This window comes from Ixodes scapularis, unplaced genomic scaffold, assembly GCF_016920785.2.
Source record: "Ixodes scapularis isolate PalLabHiFi unplaced genomic scaffold, ASM1692078v2 PGA_scaffold2__306_contigs__length_199485367, whole genome shotgun sequence".
Lineage (NCBI taxonomy): Eukaryota > Metazoa > Arthropoda > Arachnida > Ixodida > Ixodidae > Ixodes > Ixodes scapularis.
In genome coordinates this window covers 75,320,260-75,341,140 of record NW_024609857.1, presented here as the reverse complement: position 1 = coordinate 75,341,140, position 20,881 = coordinate 75,320,260, and the positions used below count along the sequence as shown (strand labels likewise).

Here is a 20,881-nt window from a genome sequence, read left to right as displayed (position 1 = left end):
AGTCCAGCTCCGACTTCGATCTGTCCTGTGCCTCCATTATTGCTTGTGCCTCTCGCGCTCTAAGGTCATTGAAAAATTTTAAAAGTCGGTTTTAAGAGTTGTATTTTCTCCACTTAATTATTACCAGATAATGAACTGCCTCTTAATTTCATATAGTGCACATGTTTTGTATATTTTGTTTCTGCCTCACAATGTTTGCTAGCGGGAGCTCATTGCCTACTAGTCATTAGCCTTTCTGCGAAAACTCCCGGACATTTGAACAGGCAGAGCAAAGTCTGTTGCCCCGATTGTAGTGGAGGGTCAGGTCAGACGCTTGCCCAAAAGTTTTTCCCCTTGCGTTTGCGATCCCGTCAGCTTCATCTGTACAAACACTACTAGCACTCGCTTTTGTCTTTCAAAAATGCCGGCTTCAGAATATTTTTTCTGTATTTTGATTAACATTTTTTTAGTCAATGCTTGTCTAGTTGCTGGCCATCCATAGAGGTTTCCCGGAAACCTTAATCGAGTACCGTCGTACACAAGAGCACTTGGTTTCGTGTAGTGTTAGACTCCTGTTTTCTCAGCTGCAAAGGTTTGCAACAAAGAGGAGTTCAGCTTTTTATGTGCTGGCACCGGTGCATTAGTATGTTGCCTGTTAGGGTGAAATCTATTACAAATTTGTTGGGTGGGCCATGCATTCGATACATTTGTGGTTTCTCTAGGCATAAAACGATTGTTTTATGGGAGGAAATTGATGGAATTAAGTTCAAATGCATATGGTATACAGTGTAACCGGACACCTCAATATTAGGAAATACCGTAAAATCCCGAAAGATAGCCCACCTAAAATCGAAAGAAAATTTGGTGAAAATAAGGGGTGGGCTAACTTTTGGTGGGTAATGAAGAAAAGTTGAAAAAATGCTATTTTTAGATCATTTGTCTTTGTCAAACTTGTTATTGCGGCAAGGGGCAATGAAGCAAAGATGACCGTACTTCCCAGTCAGCAATATTCGCTTATATCCCACCATAGCTAACTAGACACATTTACGCCAAAACCTACGTTGATCCGAACACTACAATTACTAAAAATGAGCCATCTTTTGGTGTCTAAAAAAAAAAAAGAATGTCAAGCCAAAAATGGGGGTGGGTTACCTTTGGGGGGTGGGGCATGTTTCGGGATTTTACGGTATTCCCCAAAAACAAAACTTTCTACACTTCAGCTGCTCTCAGTTTCCAAACTATTCACATTTTTTGGGGTAATGAACTGTATGGCAAGTGGTAGTTTTGCCTCGAGAGTTCAAACCTGGAACCAACCAGAAAACCAAAATCTACACATTAAAAAATATTTTTTTCTTATCTTTCCGCACTTACTCCAGCTATCTTTTTAACCAGTATGTGACCCTCTCGGTTAAAGAACTATTTTCTGTGGGCCCTTTTAGTACTGGAACTAAGCATGCCAGTAGTGGGTGACTTTCAACTTTGACACCTGACCATGTGAAGCCTTTGGAATGATTATGGTGAGGTCTGCTGTAAAACATCTGAAATGGCTTTACAGCAGATTAGAGTCTGACTGAACTCACCAACAGTATCAGGAAACCATAGTTACAGACCCTTTTCTGCAGTTTACTTGCTGCCAAAGTTTGTCTCTAAAAGCAGTTTTGAAGAACTGAGGCTGTCTTTGAATAGCTCACCCTCAATTTATAAAGTTTCTAGGTTCTGATGGGTCCCAATTCTTGAGGTGGCTATGGCTGTGAGAAAAAGAAAAACATATCTTTTTGGTCATTAAAATATATACCAGGGTTATTTATTTTTTTTTTTTTTGCTAAAATCTGGTGATAGAAAAGATTTTTTTTTTTAAATTGTCTTGGTGGGCAAAGGATGGCAGCTTACTACTCCCGTTAGAATTTCTCAGAGTAATCTCTTTAAACAAAATGGTGCATTATATATGATGGCCTGGTAAAAATGTGGGATTAGCATTGTCAGAATTTGTAGCAAATAATGACTGAGCCTCAAGGCTAGCAGTGAGCAGGTTATAATGTTTTGATGGACAGATGTGTCATAAAAAGAAGTTAGTGTTGTAAACAGTTCCTCAACACTACAAGTGGCGCCTAGTACATAAAAATCTATCCTTCAACAAATCCCACTAGATGGTAGCACGGTCATATTGCTCGGTGCAGTAGAGTCGTACGGTCAGTCCTGTTTATCAATCTCTCATAGGAAGCTTGTTTTAAAACTGCTAGACGTATGGGGGCATTAAATATTCTAGTTCAGAATCTGTGGATAACAACTCGTTTCCTTGAGCTTGTTGTGCTGAATGCCCGAGTCGATATAAACAGGTGTTAATGATGTGTCTTTGTGGACATTCATGAGGAGAAAAATATGTCATTTGCAATAGACCTACTAGTGAAAATAGTTGCACACTGTGCATCGAACAAGCTGCGAAAATTGCTTTAGTACTGAGTTTGAAGTGATAGAAAGAGCTTGAACATTCTACTCGTTTTCCTGCCGGATGAAGATGAAAGCGGTATGGCACCGTGTATCTGAACCTTTTGACGCACACCCGTCTTTATGCGTAACCTGCAAGTGTGACAGTCCTAGTGCCGTAATTCTTTGGAAGCAGAATCAGGTGGCTTGTTGCATATAAAGTACCCAGCAGAGATGCCAGAAATTGCCCTCTTCACTCTCGGACAAAGCGGGTGATTTGCTCTAAAATTGGGCTAGTAATTGCTGCATTCTCTTTACTTTCCATGCTCGACACGCTTGATGTGGTAGGTGATTTTGTTGTCAGGTTTTATTAATCTGGGCAAACAGTTGACACATCTTTTTTCCAATCAAAACAATGGATTTTTTTTTTTTTTTTTTCACATTTGGTTGAGGCTTGCGATGCAATGGCGGGAGGGAACGTGCGCATGTTTTGGACGTCTTGACCAAAGGAGTAGCATCGCAAAAATCTTAACCCGGTGAAAACATTGGTCGCAAGTTCCGTGACAGACCAGCTTACTTGCGCGAAAGATCATAGAAAAATAATCTCGGCTATATGATATTTGTCGGAGCATTTCCGTTGCAAAATGTTCCTCGGCGATTTGACGACGTTGTGCCTGCGTTGCCTCGTGGTACCGTATTTACCCGATTCTAACGTGCCCCAACCCTAACGCGCTCCCAGTTTTTTATACTCAAGAATGCGGATCCTAACATGTCCCCGATTTCTATTTCTTATTGGATTCAAATGCACAAGCAATTTCTAGGCGCAATTTTTTTCAAAAAAAAGGGTGCACTTTAGAATCGGGTAAGTATGGCATTGCCGCGGTAACCGTATTACCGACGGTTTTTGCCCACCATTGGCCGTTTAATTAAGGGCGACAGCGCGAGGTGGGTCGACCCGAGGCAGGTCGAGTTTTCGGGCGGAGTTCGGGTGCCGGGACGAGCATGTATTTGACGCTTGTGCATTGTTTTGTTGCCCGTGCAGCTATGCCAGCTGCTCCCTGGTCAAGTACATGGAGAAGCACAAGGTGAAGGCGGACAGCAAGGCCTTTCTCCTGGTGCGCCGCCCTCCCCCTTCCCGCGCTCTCGCCGCCATAGTCGCCGACGGGATGAGAACAGCGGGTCGTTCGTTTTGGACGCTCGGCCTCTGGCACAAGCTCGTTGCCTTCCGATGTGCTCTGGCCGCGCGTGCACACTCGAGGCTGACGAGACGTCGAAGCATTGCCGAAGGCAGAAAGCACACGCTGGACGCGGGGCAACCGAAGGACTTCTCTGCTGTTCTGATCCCGTCACCGACCGTAGACGACAGCCAGAGGGACGAAACCGAGGCTCGTCGGCAGGGATAAGCTCCGAGTTTAGAGATGCCAAGTAAAACCTCGTGTTGTTCACAGTTGGTTCCGCTCGGATTGGCGAAAGAGGAACCGTGACGTTCGTGTATTTTCTTAAAATCCTAACTACGTGTACGAGGGTCGGGTGTTTCGAAGTAAGAAGTAAGACCCCTGTCTTAGCGTGTAAACACAACTTGAATTGAAAGAGGAAACCGAGGTCCTGACTTTTTCTGGTTGTGATGGTACCGAAATTAGACCCATTCTACGGGGCACCCCCTCAAAAATGTACAGTTATTTTCTCACCGCAAAAATAAACTACATGCATCGCCGAACGCTCGGTCTTTGCTAGAATGTAGTGCTAGTGGTCCGGACGAGATGCTGAGTTTGTCGGAGCTTGCCGTCATCTTATTCAAAAGTTACGAGTGATTTTCGGAAGTGTTCAGTGGGAGAGTTGTGGCCCTCGAGGCACACAAATACATGGAGCTGAATGGCATCAACTACATTTTCCTACTAAAATTTTCAGATAATCGCGTAACTTTTGAATAAGATAGCGGTTAGTTGCGAAATAATGGGATCTGGTCCAGACCGCTAGCGGTACTTCTGGGCGGAGACCGAGCATTCGGTGATGCTGGGTTCATTTTTGTGGCAAAAAAAGTGAAATTTTTTCTGAGGAAAACGCTGTAGATTTGGGTGGCAAACTTTAAAGCCACACTTAGAGTAGTCCATAAGGGCGCATCTGCGTCAGCAAAGCCGATGTCAGCAAATAAGGGCACTTACATTTTTTTGTGTCGCGAGCTGCTTGTTTGTGGGAGGGTAGAGCGCTGTACGGACCTCCCTTTTGAGTCCCGACCTGGCCTGGGCACATTGATTCTAAGTTTTATCCGACCCCATTATGGGATGCCTACCCGATCTGGCCCGGCCCCAGCCTGGCCTGGCTGGAGGTGCCTCGACTGGGGGAGAGAAAGTGCATTTTGGAGCCTGGGCTTGATCCCAGCCCGAGAAAAATTGTTCTACATGGCCCGGCACCCTGGTGGGTTTTCGTGCTGGACTGGGCCCACGCAAAGCTCTACAGAAGATATATTAGAGCGTTCAAAATCACCGGTGCCACATTCTTCTTTTGGCATGACTTGCGTTAATTCAAATTCGGTTAATTCGACTCACTTTAATTCGACCCTTTTCTAAGGTCCTGGCAAACGCCCATACATTTCTTTATTTAAAAAAAACTCATTATTTTGATCTCTAAATAAATATTCGTTAATTTAACCTAAAGAGAACCGGCGGTGGGCAAATTATAAGCCGATTGACCGTGCATGACGCACAAAAACTGACCTTTTTTTCCGAATTACGCAGTGGGCAAGTTACAAGCGTGGTCGGTTGCGCATGCGGCAAAAAAACCCAGTTTCAAATTTTGAAGCGCATGCCGAATTGCAAAGAGAGAAGAAAAGGGCAGATGTTGAGACACGGGACATGTTCGGGTCTCAACACAAAGCAACAATTCAAACACTGCTGTGGAGCAGCAAGCGCTGCTCCGCAGAGGTGTGACGATAGTTGCCGGCGACGGTGGAGCCGGTGCACACAACCAAAACAACCATTGCAACACTGCTGCGGAGGAGCGAGCGCTGCTCCACAACAGCGTTGCATTGGCACTGGCTGCGGCGGCGCCGACTCCCAGTCACCTCTGCCGGTGTGCGAATGTCACCGAATGTGCGAAGAACACACACGGCTGCTGTCGCCGGTGTGCGGCTGCTCATTATAGAAACGTTATCCCGCCGGATATTCAGAATTTCATACTCTAATTCCACTTTCGGATAATTCGACCCGATCTCGCGTGTCCCGTCAAGGTTGAATTAATGAAAGTCGACTGTGGACAGGATGTCGTCGTGGAGGAGTTTCTACCCATATCTCCTCGTTGGAATTGGATTTGCAGAGGGCAGTTGAGATTCCATCGGGTATGTGCGATGGAAAGTCTTTGACGCTGAGCCCTTTGACGGTGCAGCTCCAGAAGCTGCTGCTGATGGACCCCACCAAGCGGATCACGTCGGAGCAGGCCATGCAGGACCCCTACTTCTTGGAGGACCCTGTCCCCACCCAGGAGTGAGCCCCTTGCATCTAGGGGGGCCCCTGCGGCATTGCCAAACAGACGTCCACCTGGAGCTCTTTACCGAAAAAAATTGCCCTTGCAGAGACAGGCGCCATAAGAAACAGTCCATGCCACGTCTTTGTCAGTTGTCTTGTATCTCTTTGGGGGACGCAGAAAAATAAGGGGCTTTTGTTTCATTTCAGGGGAGACCCTGGTCTTGAACATTTTTTTTTTTTTTCATTTCTCGCCTAATTTATATTACATTCTCACGTTCATAATTTTTTATGCAAAGCATTAACATGTAAGCTCATTGTTTTCCTATCTATTATAGTTTTTAAGAAAGTCTAAACACCATCACAAATGTTTCTGCCCAACTTTTCTAAAATAACAAAAGATGTGGCGCGAAGTATGCCGGCATGTTCTGCAAACAGTAGAGTACAGCAAAACCATTCTTATAATTTTAGCATCATTGTAAAGAAAATCGTCATAAGTTGACATTTTTCCACTGATGATTAGAAATTAGTTATTAAAGTCCCTGCCAATTAGAAAAATTTGTAGTTCACATTTTCTGGATATATTAGTCTCATTGCCCTTTCTGATTTATGAGGTATTAAACCCCGAAAAAAGTATTCCGATTCAAATTCTAGATCAAAAGGTACCAGGGCAAAACTTTGTGTTGTGATGAAAAAATTAATTCTGAGAAAACAGAAAAGCTTTTCAGAACATGTTTGCAAACAGCCTGGATATGAAACTGAATTCGTTGTATAAATGTGCACTTCCTGAGTGTAGTACTTAGAAACTGTGTTGTTTGCATCCTATAAAGAAGAAAAAAAAAAACTTTTATAATTTTGTTTATTTGTTGTTTATCAGTAATTCTAAATCTTGATAGCCTTTTGGGACTCCCAACACAATTTGAGTTAAACTTGGTACAACACATTTCTGAAGTATGCCAAATTTCATATAAAAGAAATATGTCTATAATTATCTATATTTTAGCATTTCATATGTTTCCACCACCTTTACAAGCTTAAAAAAGAAGGATGAGACAAAAGTAGAACTTCTTTGATATGTTTTTCAGGGGACCCTAGGAAAAAAAACGTGCCGTTTACAAATGTGTGAGAACCAGTAACACTTTTGGGACCTTGTAGATGAAACACAAACCTTGTTTGTAAAAGAACACCATTGCCCAATAGAATTACCTGTGTCCGTACATCTGACACAAAGAAATAATTGAACTAACAGTATTTATGGAAGTTAGGCTGCATTTGTTAGTAAAAGCAGTATTTGCATGTAGTAGAAATGATTGGTGCCACTTAAAAACACTGAGGCCTTTGCTGCTCCGTGCCTGCAGCGTGTTTGCCGGCGTGCCCATCCCCTACCCCAAGAGGGACTTCCTGACAGACGAGGAGCAGGAGGACAAGTCCGACGCCAGCAAGGTGAGTGGCTGCCCTTTTGCTTCGCGGAATTGGCGAAACAAGAGTTTTGGAATCTGGGATATCTTGAGTACTGCCAACTTTTATAAGAGTGGGTCGAATGAAGACCTTTGATGTTTTTGTTCAGTGCTATTTATTAAACAAAAGTGTTACACACCTCCATTAGCCATCAGTGTAGTCTCCATTATGTTTGGTAGGAGTCGTCTAGCACTTACAAAGTGCGTAAACTCTTGTACAGAAAAAAAACAGCCCGATTTCGGTCACACACGAAGCCACTTGGGCGGCGCCCTCTAGAGCGGCTTTGCTCGCGACGAATTAGGGCTGCAAAAACTAAGGGTTTTATGGCACGACTTCCGCGCTTTCCCCGACCATAGAACTTTCACAGCAATCGCCAACGAAGCCGCTGTGCTTCGAGCGTCGCCGTTATCGTTTTAGTGATGCGTTCCTTCCCTGCCTCTCTGCAGACGGCGGCCGCCAACAACCAGGGTGGCAACCAGGATAACAACAACCACGGCCCCAGTGCCAAGCGGGTGCGCATGGCACCGCCGCCGCCCACCACGACGGCGGGCAACCAGGTAAGCTGCGGCGATTTCCCCCCCACCCCTGCCCCCTCTCGTGCGCGTGCATGTGCCCCGTTTGCACGCGAGTCTGCTCGGGTCGTTTTATGGAATGCCAGGACGGGAAGGGGGTCCGCGACTGCCAGGGTTGTTCCTCTTTTCGGTGCACGTCGGCGAAGCTTCGGGTTTGCCAAGAACGGGTTCTAGGTGCCGCAACTCGTCGTCGCTTGCCCGACGCTGTAATGTCGTTTGCTCGGTTTCTGCGTGCTTTCCTCTTTGCCTGCCTCGTGGATTCGAGTTCTCTACTTTCGCGCAGAGGAAGAGGGACGGGCGTCTCTCAACCGTTTGGCCGCTGAAGGAAGGCCTCGCTTGCCCAGCAAAGTGTACCTCGCTAGTGATTCTCCAAAAGCTGGCAGCAACGCGTCGTAGTTTCCTATAGTGCGAGTGCCTTGCCTCAAAATGGTTCTGGGTTATTGGAGCCCTTATCTGTGTCCTTGGTTCTGCTACTATGATTTAATTGAAACAGAGTACCGGATGATTCATTATGTTGCACCATCAATTTATCGTGCTGCATGTTTTAGTACTATCGGTTACATCACTGGGTGTGTTGTAGTTTTCTTTCTTTTCTTTTATTTGTTTCCCAATGGACTGGAAGTGGGCAGAGGCTAAAAGTGTGATGTATGCCTGATGCCTCCTTTACAGTCTATATTGGTTTTAGCAAAAAGAGAAATCTCACGTACAGTGTAGACCGCATATAACGTATGTCACGGGAGTCGCGAAAATCCGCACTATAAGCGGTACCGCGCTATAACCAAAACATCAATTTTTTAGGCCAAAATACATGCCATCAGACAACTGACCTTTGTTAAAGAATTTATTTTATGTTAGATGAAAAACAAAGCTTAGTTTGAGGAAAGTCTTTACTTCACCAGACTAGTACACTTCTCTCTCAAGTGTGTCACACATTTTGAAAGAAATGAGCGACTTTCGCCTGGCGCAGCCTTTTAACGGCGTCGCGGGTTGCGGACGGACGTTGCGAGCATTCAGGATTGCTAACCCTAATCACTTTTCTCTGGCAATGAAAGCGCGTGAAAATTCGCATCCTTCATACGGTACGCGCCAGTAATACCTTCAACTTGAGCACAGGCATGAAATGCTCCAAATAAGAAATCCGGGCGATGTTCGAAAACACAAATGCTTAGAAAGCACCACTGTAGTCGAAGTAAACAAACACGATGACACGGGCGTTTCTGCCGTCTTGAGAGTGCTGCCGACATCGCCGCACGAATAGGTGGATCTTTCCTTCTAGTATGTGCTGGGTCATCATAGCGACACAGAACGAAAATTCAGAGTCAAGGATAGTGCTTTTACGGGGAACGATGAGCGTCCACCACGCCGTCTACGTCGACGATCACAAAATTCACAACCGACGCCATGTTTGCGGATAGAAGCAGCCGGCCCTTGACCGGCATGCAACGCGCGCGAACACTTCTCCTCGACCTGCGATTGGTCTGTCGTTGTGGTTGTTTCCAATCTTTCCAATGCAGCGGAGGGACGCACAGCACGCACGTGAACGACACATGCGTGCGTCCCTCCGTTGCTATGGCAACTGAAGCCTCTCTCTTCGCTTCTCCCCGCTTCTTCGAGCAACCTCCTTGCCCTGCGAATGCCGCACAGGGAAGCGTGCTCGCTGCGCAGGTCAGTCGGCGGGGTCGGCGGGCTGCTCCAGAAACCGCACTATAACCGGTATTTCCCTTCGCGCGCCTGCATTTTAAGTGGTATGCAATTACATGGAGTTCTATGGGAGGCGAACTGGTGGTTTAAAAAAGCCGCGTTATACCTGGTCCTGCACTATAAGCGGCTACGTTGTAAGTGGTCTATACTGTACCAGGAAACGAAAAGTGGTAGTGCAACAACCATGCAGTAAAATAGAAGAAATATATAGTCAAAGAATTTGAGGGAAAAAAAATTAACATGTGTAAACGGAACTGTTGAACACAAATGTGACTCGTGCGAAATAAGTAATAAAGTTAAGATAGCAATGTCACTGCCTACCAAAAGTGCCTTTAGCATATTTTTAAATTGTATGGTAGTGCAGTTGCAGTTGATCGGACCTTCAGTATTGTTCAGGATTTCGGCAACTTGAGAATCTTTCATTTGGTTTTCATAATTTGTGCATAGGTACTTCGGGTCGTCTTTTTGCTGTGTATTATTTTCTTTTTTTTCACATAGAGATGCAGTTAATTGATGGACATAAAGCTTCAATGTTAGGAATTGCACGAGTAAATAATTGGGAATAATCATCATGTTTCTGTAGCTAGTTATCCTACTCAGCATTTTGTTTTGCGAAACTGAGGCACTGGAGTAACTCTTTTTTTCTTTACTTCTCATCCAGGGGCCCAAGCACATTGATAATCTTAGAATACACATCCTCCAACTGATTAGTCTTTGTGGAAAATAACAACACACTCAGTGTGGTATGCAACTGATTTGTGTAGCCCAATATAATGAATTGCCCCAAGTGCTCTCGCCATGTGAACACGCTCACGCAAACAGTCAGATCTTTTCGATAGCTAGCAGTTCGTGCTCAGGCATTCTGTGAGATGCTGAAGGAAATAAAGACAGAATAACTAATGCAGATACCTGAATAAAACGAACTGTAAAAACCAAAAAATAAAAAGCTTATCTAAAAAAATAGAAAGAAAGACGTTTAGAAATCTGTAATGTGAAATTAGAGTGCAGCTGTTGAGGAGGAGGATGGGAGGGTATGTCCCTCCTCCTCCTCCATACCGTCGCTCCTCCCGCAGTTTCCCCACTAAATCTAGCTGAAAGATTGTGACCTCAACACCAATTCAGTTTCCCCGCTAAATTAAGTGGCAAAATTGACGTCACATGACCTCAACACCAATTCTATTCCCCGCTAGGGGGAATTGAATTGGTGTTGGAGGTCACGTGACGTCGGGTTTCCCGCTAAGTTTAGCGGAGAAACTGAATTTCTCCGCTATACCTAGCGTAGACACTGATTTTGTCCGCTAAATCTAACGGAGAAGCAGAATTTCCTCGCTTAATTTAGCGGGGAATTGAATTTGCGTTTAGGTCAACGGGAAATCAATTTTCCTGCTAAATCTAGCACAGTTACACCAATGCCGACGGCAGTGGCGACGTTTCGAAACCCGGAAACAGGCGCCTAAGAGCTGCGCTCTAAAAAAAGCCAACATCCTACTTACTTACACCAATTTTGTGTGAAAGTTTAGAGGAAACTGTTAGGGCAGCATTGCATTGCACAAAAATAAAGTTGCCTAGTAACCACAAAGAATGATTAAGACTAAGACTGTATGCCAAGAGAGTTGCAAATTTCATAAACAGAAGCAGCTACATAGTCTTTTTTTGCTATATGCTTTCTTGCTCTGGCAATAGTGCAGGCACTTGTTTTGGAGGGATGTTAATTTAACATCTTGAAAAACAAATACTAATTTAAAAAAGAGTTTTTTTTTTTTTTTTTGCCATTAGCATTTTTTTATGATTGTTGCACAATGCTAGGCAGATCCTGGTAAACTCTCGAAACTCTTTCTTTTTTAAATTTACATACTGAAACTTATAAAAAGAACAGTTACTGCCTCAGGGGATGCAAGACCCACCTCAGCCCAAGGCAATTTTGTGCTGTCTGAAGTTTAAAAACGACAGTTACATCATAATTGCGCCCTTGAAATCGAGAAAGAATCTTGCCAGAGTTCGACGCATGAACTTGAAAGGATAATTCTTGTACTTAGGCCTGCACCTTGTAGCTTTTGGAGGCATGCGAGTGCTGTCAGAGTTTAATCTTGGGGGCTCGGTAATTGTCAAGGTTGCAAGCTTTGCGGGTGCAACCTCCAACAGGCTCTCTACATTGAGGTACCTGCATGGGCCACAGTGAAGCTCGGAGCGACTTGTGCCACGGCACCTCATTTATGTGTTCCATCGTAGTGTTCGAGTGTGGCAACATTCTTGGTTACGACTCTCCTCCTTTTTTTGCTTTTAAAAACGGGCACGGGGTGGTGCAAAGGAGCGAGGCAGACTAGGCTGGTGCATCATTTGTAGTTATCTTGCCAGGACTCACCACCTCGAAACATATTTTTTTTAAAATTTATTGTAGCATCATTTTAAAAGCTGGCAGCCGAGGCCTCTCTTTTATCTGCTCCCATCCCCGATTGCCTTTGGCGGCAACAGGTAGCGCAGACTCGCGAGATAGAGCACATCCTCTCAACCGGAGCATGCACTCTAGCTAGCATGCAGAGTCCCGGTCGAAAGTGCCTCTCCCCCCGTGTTTCGCACAAAAGCATGCAAACTGTGTGTGCCACCGTGCGCCAAACGTTCCGGGTTCGCAGTGAACCAAAAAGAGCGGAGAAAATGCAAAAAGCGCTTGCGGCCGTTCGTCGTCTGTTCAGTTCCCCAGTTCTGACAGCGACAGTTCTGCGTTGCGCACCAGTTGTCGATCCGCCGCGGCAGTTCGTCATGCGTGTCGTCTCTTGGCTCTGTTCGTTGCCCCCTTCTACTATTATTTTTTTTTTCTCCTCTTTAGATCCAGGGTTACAATAAAAATTATCATGATTTCAAGAAGCCAGAGGTAAGGCTCCCAGGCATTCACCCGCCCTTCGTCTTCTCCTCTCTGAGCAGCGGAAAAAGTCATTGTGGCCTGCTCAGTGTGCTGTGTTCCTTCATCTACATCTGCATTGTCAAGCAGAAAAGAAAAAAAAAAATGAGGAAGTCACAAATCATTGTATGCTTCTGTTTCCTGCTTTTTGTAGTGCTTGCCACCGTTTTTCACCTTGTTTTAATGTAGTTTTCATCATAAAAACTAAGACGATCATTGGCATGTGGGTTTTTGTTGTATCAAAAATATTTTCGCGAATGTTTGTTTGGAAACAAGTTTAGGGAAAAGAAAACAACAACAATTGGTCCCGCACGAAAGTTGATTGTTGGATTGGCCTTTGGTAAAGAAAGGAACGCAGATATATAAATTTTCCGGGGGACGATCGTGGACGGGAAATCTCGGGAGATTGCCTCGAAGTATCCAGCGGTTAATTTCGGTCGGTGCTCGGAAGCTCCTGGCCACTCGTTAGTTGTATGCGAGAGTGCTTTCTGGCACTCTCGTATACAGTGTAAACGCTTCTCCGTCTAGGTGTTTCCCAGATGTGAGCTAAAGGCGTTGCATTCTCGAAAGAAACCTTCTGTTTAGGAACGGTGTCCCTACCTTCATTTTATGTCGATGCACAAAACAGCTTGGGGTACGACGCTACCCCGCCTCAGAAGTTCCGAGCAACAAAGCCGGCGTCTTGCTTTACGTGTAGTATGGCTGCAGCCTTTCCCCCCCCCCGTTTTCGCCCCGATTTCAACCACCCCGTTTCTTTTGTTTGACTCCAAGTGCCCCCCCCCCCCCATCGTTTCTCGTCGCCTTCGAAACATCGCTTCACCTTCATGCCTTCACTCGTGCAGCTGCGATTCATACGAAGGTGAACGTGCAATCGTCGACCGCTCCGTACCAACAGTGCCACGAAGCGGCAACTGCAATGACTTGCATGCCTTATCTTGCACCTCGCCACACTTGGTTTGCTAAGTGCACATACTGCCACAGCCGCCACACCGCGACGCTAACAGTCCAGAGCAGTCGACGATCACGTGTTCACCTTCGTGTGGATCACAACTGTACTGTACAAAGCACTACAGGGTTAGCACGAACGAGAAGCTGCCAGTTTTTCGTATTTTTTAATAGAATTGAAAGGCTGTCATAACAACTGCTAGTGTAAGAGAAAGTGTTAATTCGACGCACTAATCTAAGTGACAAAATTTTGTGCCCGTCAATATTTCGTCTGATCAAAATGCAGAAAAGCTTCTATGTTTTGTTAGTGCTAACCGTGTCGTACAGTGTAGAGCTAAGACTGATGCGCAAAGTGAATATGCTGTCAGGCTGTCGTGTTCCTTTCTGACCATGCTGTCCAGCAGCTTCTGAATTAAAAAATGACAAGTTCAGTATCAGCATGTGTTCAGCTGTGCCTAGAAATAGCAGTTCAGCCACACTTTTCAGGCACTGTCAGCACCATGAGAGAAGATGCCATGTTCACCTTTGTGTCGGTCACAGTTTAGCAGTCTGGAGCATGTGTCGTGTCATTCTGCAAGGGTGTCCCCTTGTTTTCTAGTTACGTTTTTGGCATCAGTGGTCTGCTTTCAACCAGCGTTTTGTTGACAGCGCAATGTTTCAACAGCTGTTTTATGTAGAGCTGCTGGAGCTATGCTTCATAGAATAAGGTCAGTGTTATTGTGTTGAAGATAGGGGTTGCTTGGTTTGTCTTATCATAGGCGAATATTTAAAAGATAGCGTGAGACCATGTCAATACATAATCTTTTCTTAGCAAGCTTCTGGTCCTAACTGGGGAAAATATTGGCAACCTCTATGGATTTGTATTTTTTATAGGGCCTAGTTAAATGGTTAGGGAAAACTGGGTAGCTCTGTTAAGTTTGCTTCTCCCTTGACACAGCTGCACTGCAGTGAAGCGACACCCCCAATGGCTGTGTTGTTGGTGTCGCTTCCTCGCAGCACTGCAAACGACGCATAGAGAGAAGTATCTCCTTCTGATGATATCATACATGCATGCATCAATACAGGGTGTTTTTATTTAGGCTTTACAGATTTGTTTTAAAATTCAGCGAGAACGACACTACTGCAGTCTCTGCAGGTGGGTTATCTGGCCTGGGTGACATAATATAGGGATAATCGTCACAATAAGTCAGCTAAATAACAAAAGATTTGTAAATTATCTTTCTAGTTATCGGAAATAAAGCAATGGTTCCAATGAAAAACTTGCTGAGCTTCGTCGAAAACCAATAAATCAATAAATTTTAGCGCACCACCGTGTGTGGGAATCGCGGTGGTGCGCTGAAGTTAACACTTGTGCAACAGGTGCAGTGCTGGTAATGCGAAAATGTGCTGCACATTTTTTTTGTCTTATCATACTTGTTTTCGCACTGCCTGCATTGTGCCCTTTGCACGAGTGATAAATTTAATGCACCAATGCGTTTCCCACATGCCCCAAGCGTTCTTACGATTCTAGTTACCTAACAAATTTGAGTTAATTGCCCAATTTATTATGACAGTTATTGCCGTGCATTATGTCCAGCACGTCATATAGCTCAAATTTTATGCACCAATGCGCTTCCCACATGCCCCAAGCGTTCTTACAATTCTAGTTACCTAACAAATTTGAGTTAATTGCCCAATTTATTATGACAGTTATTGCCGTGCATTATGTCCAACACGTCATATACCTCAAATTTAATGCACCAATGCGCTTCCCACATGCCCCAAGCGTTCTTACAATTCTAGTTACCTAACAAATTTGAGTTAATTGCCCAATTTATTATGACAGTTATTGCCGTGCATTATGTCCAACACGTCATATACCTCAAATTTAATGCACCAATGCGCTTCCCACATGCCCCAAGCGTTCTTACAATTCTAGTTACCTAACAAATTTGAGTTAATTTCCCAATTTATTATGACAGTTATTGCCGTGCGTTATGTCCAACACGTCATATAGCTCAAATTTAATGCACCAATGCGCTTCCCACATGCCCCAAGCGTTCTTACAATTCTAGTTACCTAACAAATTGGAGTTAATTGCCCAATTTATTATGACAGTTATTGCCGTGCATTATGTCCAACACATCATATAGCTCAAATTTAATGCACCAATGCGCTTCCCACATGCCCCAAGCATTCTTACAATTCTAGTTACCTAACAAATTTGAGTTAATTGCCCAATTTATTATGACAGTTATTGCCGTGCATTATGTCTAACACATCATAAAGCTCAAATTTAATGCACCAATGCGCTTCCCACATGCCCCAAGCGTTCTTACAATTCTAGTTACCTAACAAATTTGAGTTAATTGCCCAATTTATTATGACAGTTATTGCCGTGCATTATGTCCAACACATCATATAGCTCAAATTTAATGCACCAATGCGCTTCCCACATGCCTTAAGCGTTCTTACAATTCTAGTTACCTAACAAATTTGAGTTAATTGCCCAATTTATTATGACAGTTATTGCCGTGCATTATGTCTAACACATCATAAAGCTCAAATTTAATGCACCAATGCGCTTCCCACATGCCCCAAGCGTTCTTACAATTCTAGTTACCTAACAAATTTGAGTTAATTGCCCAATTTATTATGACAGTTATTGCCGTGCGTTATGTCCAACACGTCATATAGCTCAAATTTAATGCACCAATGCGCTTCCCACATGCTCCAAGCATTCTTACAATTCTAGTTACCTAACAAATTTGAGTTAATTGCCCAATTTACTATGACAGTTATTGCCGTGCGTTATGTCCAACACGTCATATAGCTCAAATTTAATGCACCAATGCGCTTCCCACATGCCCCAAGCGTTCTTACAATTCTAGTTACCTAACAAATTTGAGTTAATTGCCCAATTTATTATGACAGTTATTGCCGTGCGTTATGTCCAACACGTCATATAGCTCAAATTTAATGCACCAATGCGCTTCCCACATGCCCCAAGCATTCTTACAATTCTAGTTACCTAACAAATTTGAGTTAATTTCCCAATTTACTATGACAGTTATTGCCGTGCGTTATGTCCAACACGTCATATAGCTCAAATTTAATGCACCAATGCGCTTCCCACATGCCCCAAGCGTTCTTACAATTCTAGTTACCTAACAAATTGGAGTTAATTGCCCAATTTATTATGACAGTTATTGCCGTGCATTATGTCCAACACGTCATATAGCTCAAATTTAAAGCAACAATGCGCTTCCCACATGCCCCAAGCATTCTTACAATTCTAGTTACCTAACAAATTTGAGTTAATTGCCCAATTTATTATGACAGTTATTGCCGTGCGTTATGTCCAGCACTTCATATAGCTCAAATTTAATGCACCAATGCGCTTCCCACATGCCCCAAGCGTTCTTACAGTTCTAGTTACCTAACAAATTGGAGTTAATTGCCCAATTTATTATGACAGTTATTGCCGTGCATTATGTCCAACACGTCATATAGCTCAAATTTAATGCACCAATGCGCTTCCCACATGCCCCAAGCATTCTTACAATTCTAGTTACCTAACAAATTTGAGTTAATTGCCCAATTTATTATGACAGTTATTGCCGTGCGTTATGTCCAGCACTTCATATAGCTCAAATTTAATGCACCAATGCGCTTCCCACATGCCCCAAGCGTTCTTACAGTTCTAGTTACCTAACAAATTGGAGTTAATTGCCCAATTTATTATGACAGTTATTGCCGTGCATTATGTCCAACACGTCATATAGCTCAAATTTAATGCACCAATGCGCTTCCCACATGCCCCAAGCATTCTTACAATTCTAGTTACCTAACAAATTTGAGTTAATTTCCCAATTTACTATGACAGTTATTGCCGTGCGTTATGTCCAACACGTCATATAGCTCAAATTTAATGCACCAATGCGCTTCCCACATGCCCCAAGCATTCTTACAATTCTAGTTACCTAACAAATTTGAGTTAATTGCCCAATTTATTATGACAGTTATTGCCGTGCGTTATGTCCAGCACTTCATATAGCTCAAATTTAATGCACCAATGCGCTTCCCACATGCCCCAAGCGTTCTTACAATTCTAGTTACCTAACAAATTGGAGTTAATTGCCCAATTTATTATGACAGTTATTGCCGTGCGTTATGTCCAACACGTCATATAGCTCAAATTTAATGCACCAATGCGCTTCCCACATGCCCCAAGCATTCTTACAATTCTAGTTACCTAACAAATTTGAGTTAATTTCCCAATTTACTATGACAGTTATTGCCGTGCGTTATGTCCAACACGTCATATAGCTCAAATTTAATGCACCAATGCGCTTCCCACATGCCCCAAGCGTTCTTACAGTTCTAGTTACCTAACAAATTGGAGTTAATTGCCCAATTTATTATGACAGTTATTGCCGTGCATTATGTCCAACACGTCATATAGCTCAAATTTAATGCACCAATGCGCTTCCCACATGCCCCAAGCATTCTTACAATTCTAGTTACCTAACAAATTTGAGTTAATTTCCCAATTTACTATGAGAGTTATTGCCGTGCGTTATGTCCAACACGTCATATAGCTCAAATTTAATGCACCAATGCGCTTCCCACATGCCCCAAGCATTCTTACAATTCTAGTTACCTAACAAATTTGAGTTAATTGCCCAATTTATTATGACAGTTATTGCCGTGCGTTATGTCCAGCACTTCATATAGCTCAAATTTAATGCACCAATGCGCTTCCCACATGCCCCAAGCGTTCTTACAATTCTAGTTACCTAACAAATTGGAGTTAATTGCCCAATTTATTATGACAGTTATTGCCGTGCGTTATGTCCAACACGTCATATAGCTCAAATTTAATGCACCAATGCGCTTCCCACATGCCCCAAGCATTCTTACAATTCTAGTTACCTAACAAATTTGAGTTAATTTCCCAATTTACTATGACAGTTATTGCCGTGCGTTATGTCCAACACGTCATATAGCTCAAATTTAATGCACCAATGCGCTTCCCACATGCCCCAAGCATTCTTACAATTCTAGTTACCTAACAAATTTGAGTTAATTTCCCAATTTACTATGACAGTTATTGCCGTGCGTTATGTCCAGCACTTCATATAGCTCAAATTTAATGCACCAATGCGCTTCCCACATGCCCCAAGCATTCTTACAATTCTAGTTACCTAACAAATTGGAGTTAATTGCCCAATTTATTATGACAGTTATTGCCGTGCGTTATGTCCAACACGTCATATAGCTCAAATTTAATGCACCAATGCGCTTCCCACATGCCCCAAGCATTCTTACAATTCTAGTTACCTAACAAATTTGAGTTAATTTCCCAATTTACTATGACAGTTATTGCCGTGCGTTATGTCCAGCACTTCATATAGCTCAAATTTAATGCACCAATGCGCTTCCCACATGCCCCAAGCGTTCTTACAATTCTAGTTACCTAACAAATTGGAGTTAATTGCCCAATTTATTATGACAGTTATTGCCGTGCGTTATGTCCAACACGTCATATAGCTCAAATTTAATGCACCAATGCGCTTCCCACATGCCCCAAGCATTCTTACAATTCTAGTTACCTAACAAATTTGAGTTAATTTCCCAATTTTCTATGACAGTTATTGCCGTGCGTTATGTCCAGCACTTCATATAGCTCAAATTTAATGCACCAATGCGCTTCCCACATGCCCCAAGCATTCTTACAATTCTAGTTACCTAACAAATTTGAGTTAATTGCCCAATTTATTATGACAGTTATTGCCGTGCATTATGTCCAACACGTCATATAGCTCAAATTTAATGCACCAATGCGCTTCCCACATGCCCCAAGCGTTCTTACAATTCTAGTTACCTAACAAATTGGAGTTAATTGCCCAATTTATTATGACAGTTATTGCCGTGCGTTATGTCCAACACGTCATATAGCTCAAATTTAATGCACCAATGCGCTTCCCACATGCCCCAAGCGTTCTTACAATTCTAGTTACCTAACAAATTGGAGTTAATTGCCCAATTTATTATGACAGTTATTGCCGTGCGGTATGTCCAACACGTCATATAGTTCAAATTTAATGCACCAATGCGCTTCCCACATGCCCCAAGCATTCTTACAATTCTAGTTACCTAACAAATTTGAGTTAATTTCCCAATTTACTATGACAGTTATTGCCGTGCGTTATGTCCAGCACTTTATATAGCTCAAATTTAATGCACCAATGCGCTTCCCACATGCCCCAAGCGTTCTTACAATTCTAGTTACCTAACAAATTGGAGTTAATTGCCCAATTTATTATGACAGTTATTGCCGTGCGTTATGTCCAACACGTCATATAGCTCAAATTTAATGCACCAATGCGCTTCCCACATGCCCCAAGCATTCTTACAATTCTAGTTACCTAACAAATTTGAGTTAATTTCCCAATTTACTATGACAGTTATTGCCGTGCGTTATGTCCAACACGTCATATAGCTCAAATTTAATGCACCAATGCGCTTCCCACATGCCCCAAGCATTCTTACAATTCTAGTTACCTAACAAATTTGAGTTAATTGCCCAATTTATTATGACAGTTATTGCCGTGCGTTATGTCCAACACGTCATATAGCTCAAATTTAATGCACCAATGCGCTTCCCACATGCCCCAAGCATTCTTACAATTCTAGTTACCTAACAAATTTGAGTTAATTTCCCAATTTACTATGACAGTTATTGCCGTGCGTTATGTCCAACACGTCATATAGCTCAAATTTAATGCACCAATGCGCTTCCCACATGCCCCAAGCATTCTTACAATTCTAGTTACCTAACAAATTGGAGTTAATTGCCCAATTTATTATGACAGTTATTGCCGTGCGTTATGTCCAGCACTTCATATAGCTCAAATTTAATGCACCAATGCGCTTCCCACATGCCCCAAGCGTTCTTACAATTCTAGTTACCTAACAAATTGGAGTTAATTGCCCAATTTATTATGACAGTTATTGCCGTGCGTTATGTCCAACACGTCATATAGCTCAAATTTAATGCACCAATGCGCTTCCCACATGCCCCAAGCATTCTTACAATTCTAGTTACCTAACAAATTTGAGTTAATTTCCCAATTTACTATGACAGTTATTGCCGTGCGTTATGTCCAACACGTCATATAGCTCAAATTTAATGCACCAATGCGCTTCCCACATGCCCCAAGCATTCTTACAATTCTAGTTACCTAACAAATTTGAGTTAATTTCCCAATTTACTATGACAGTTATTGCCGTGCGTTATGTCCAACACGTCATATAGCTCAAATTTAATGCACCAATGCGCTTCCCACATGCCCCAAGCATTCTTACAATTCTAGTTACCTAACAAATTTGAGTTAATTTCCCAATTTACTATGACAGTTATTGCCGTCCGTTATGTCCAACACGTCATATAGCTCAAATTTAAT

General features: G+C 43.0%; 1 protein-coding gene across 3 annotated transcripts in view; it reads left to right on the top strand.

Moving 5' to 3' along the window:
• Positions 1 to 20,881, top strand: part of LOC8051194 (cyclin-dependent kinase 8) — a 73,975-nt gene that overhangs the window by 26,098 nt on the left and 26,996 nt on the right. For 2 of the 3 annotated variants that reach the window (XM_029968274.4, XM_029968276.4), the window contains 5 exons: positions 3,446 to 3,518; positions 5,785 to 5,882; positions 7,220 to 7,304; positions 7,766 to 7,876; positions 12,417 to 12,461. In XM_029968274.4, coding sequence (XP_029824134.1) covers positions 3,446 to 3,518; positions 5,785 to 5,882; positions 7,220 to 7,304; positions 7,766 to 7,876; positions 12,417 to 12,461 — 412 coding nt within the window. The remainder of the gene's footprint in view (positions 1 to 3,445; positions 3,519 to 5,784; positions 5,883 to 7,219; positions 7,305 to 7,765; positions 7,877 to 12,416; positions 12,462 to 20,881) is intronic. The other variant, XM_029968275.4, reaches the window with a different exon arrangement.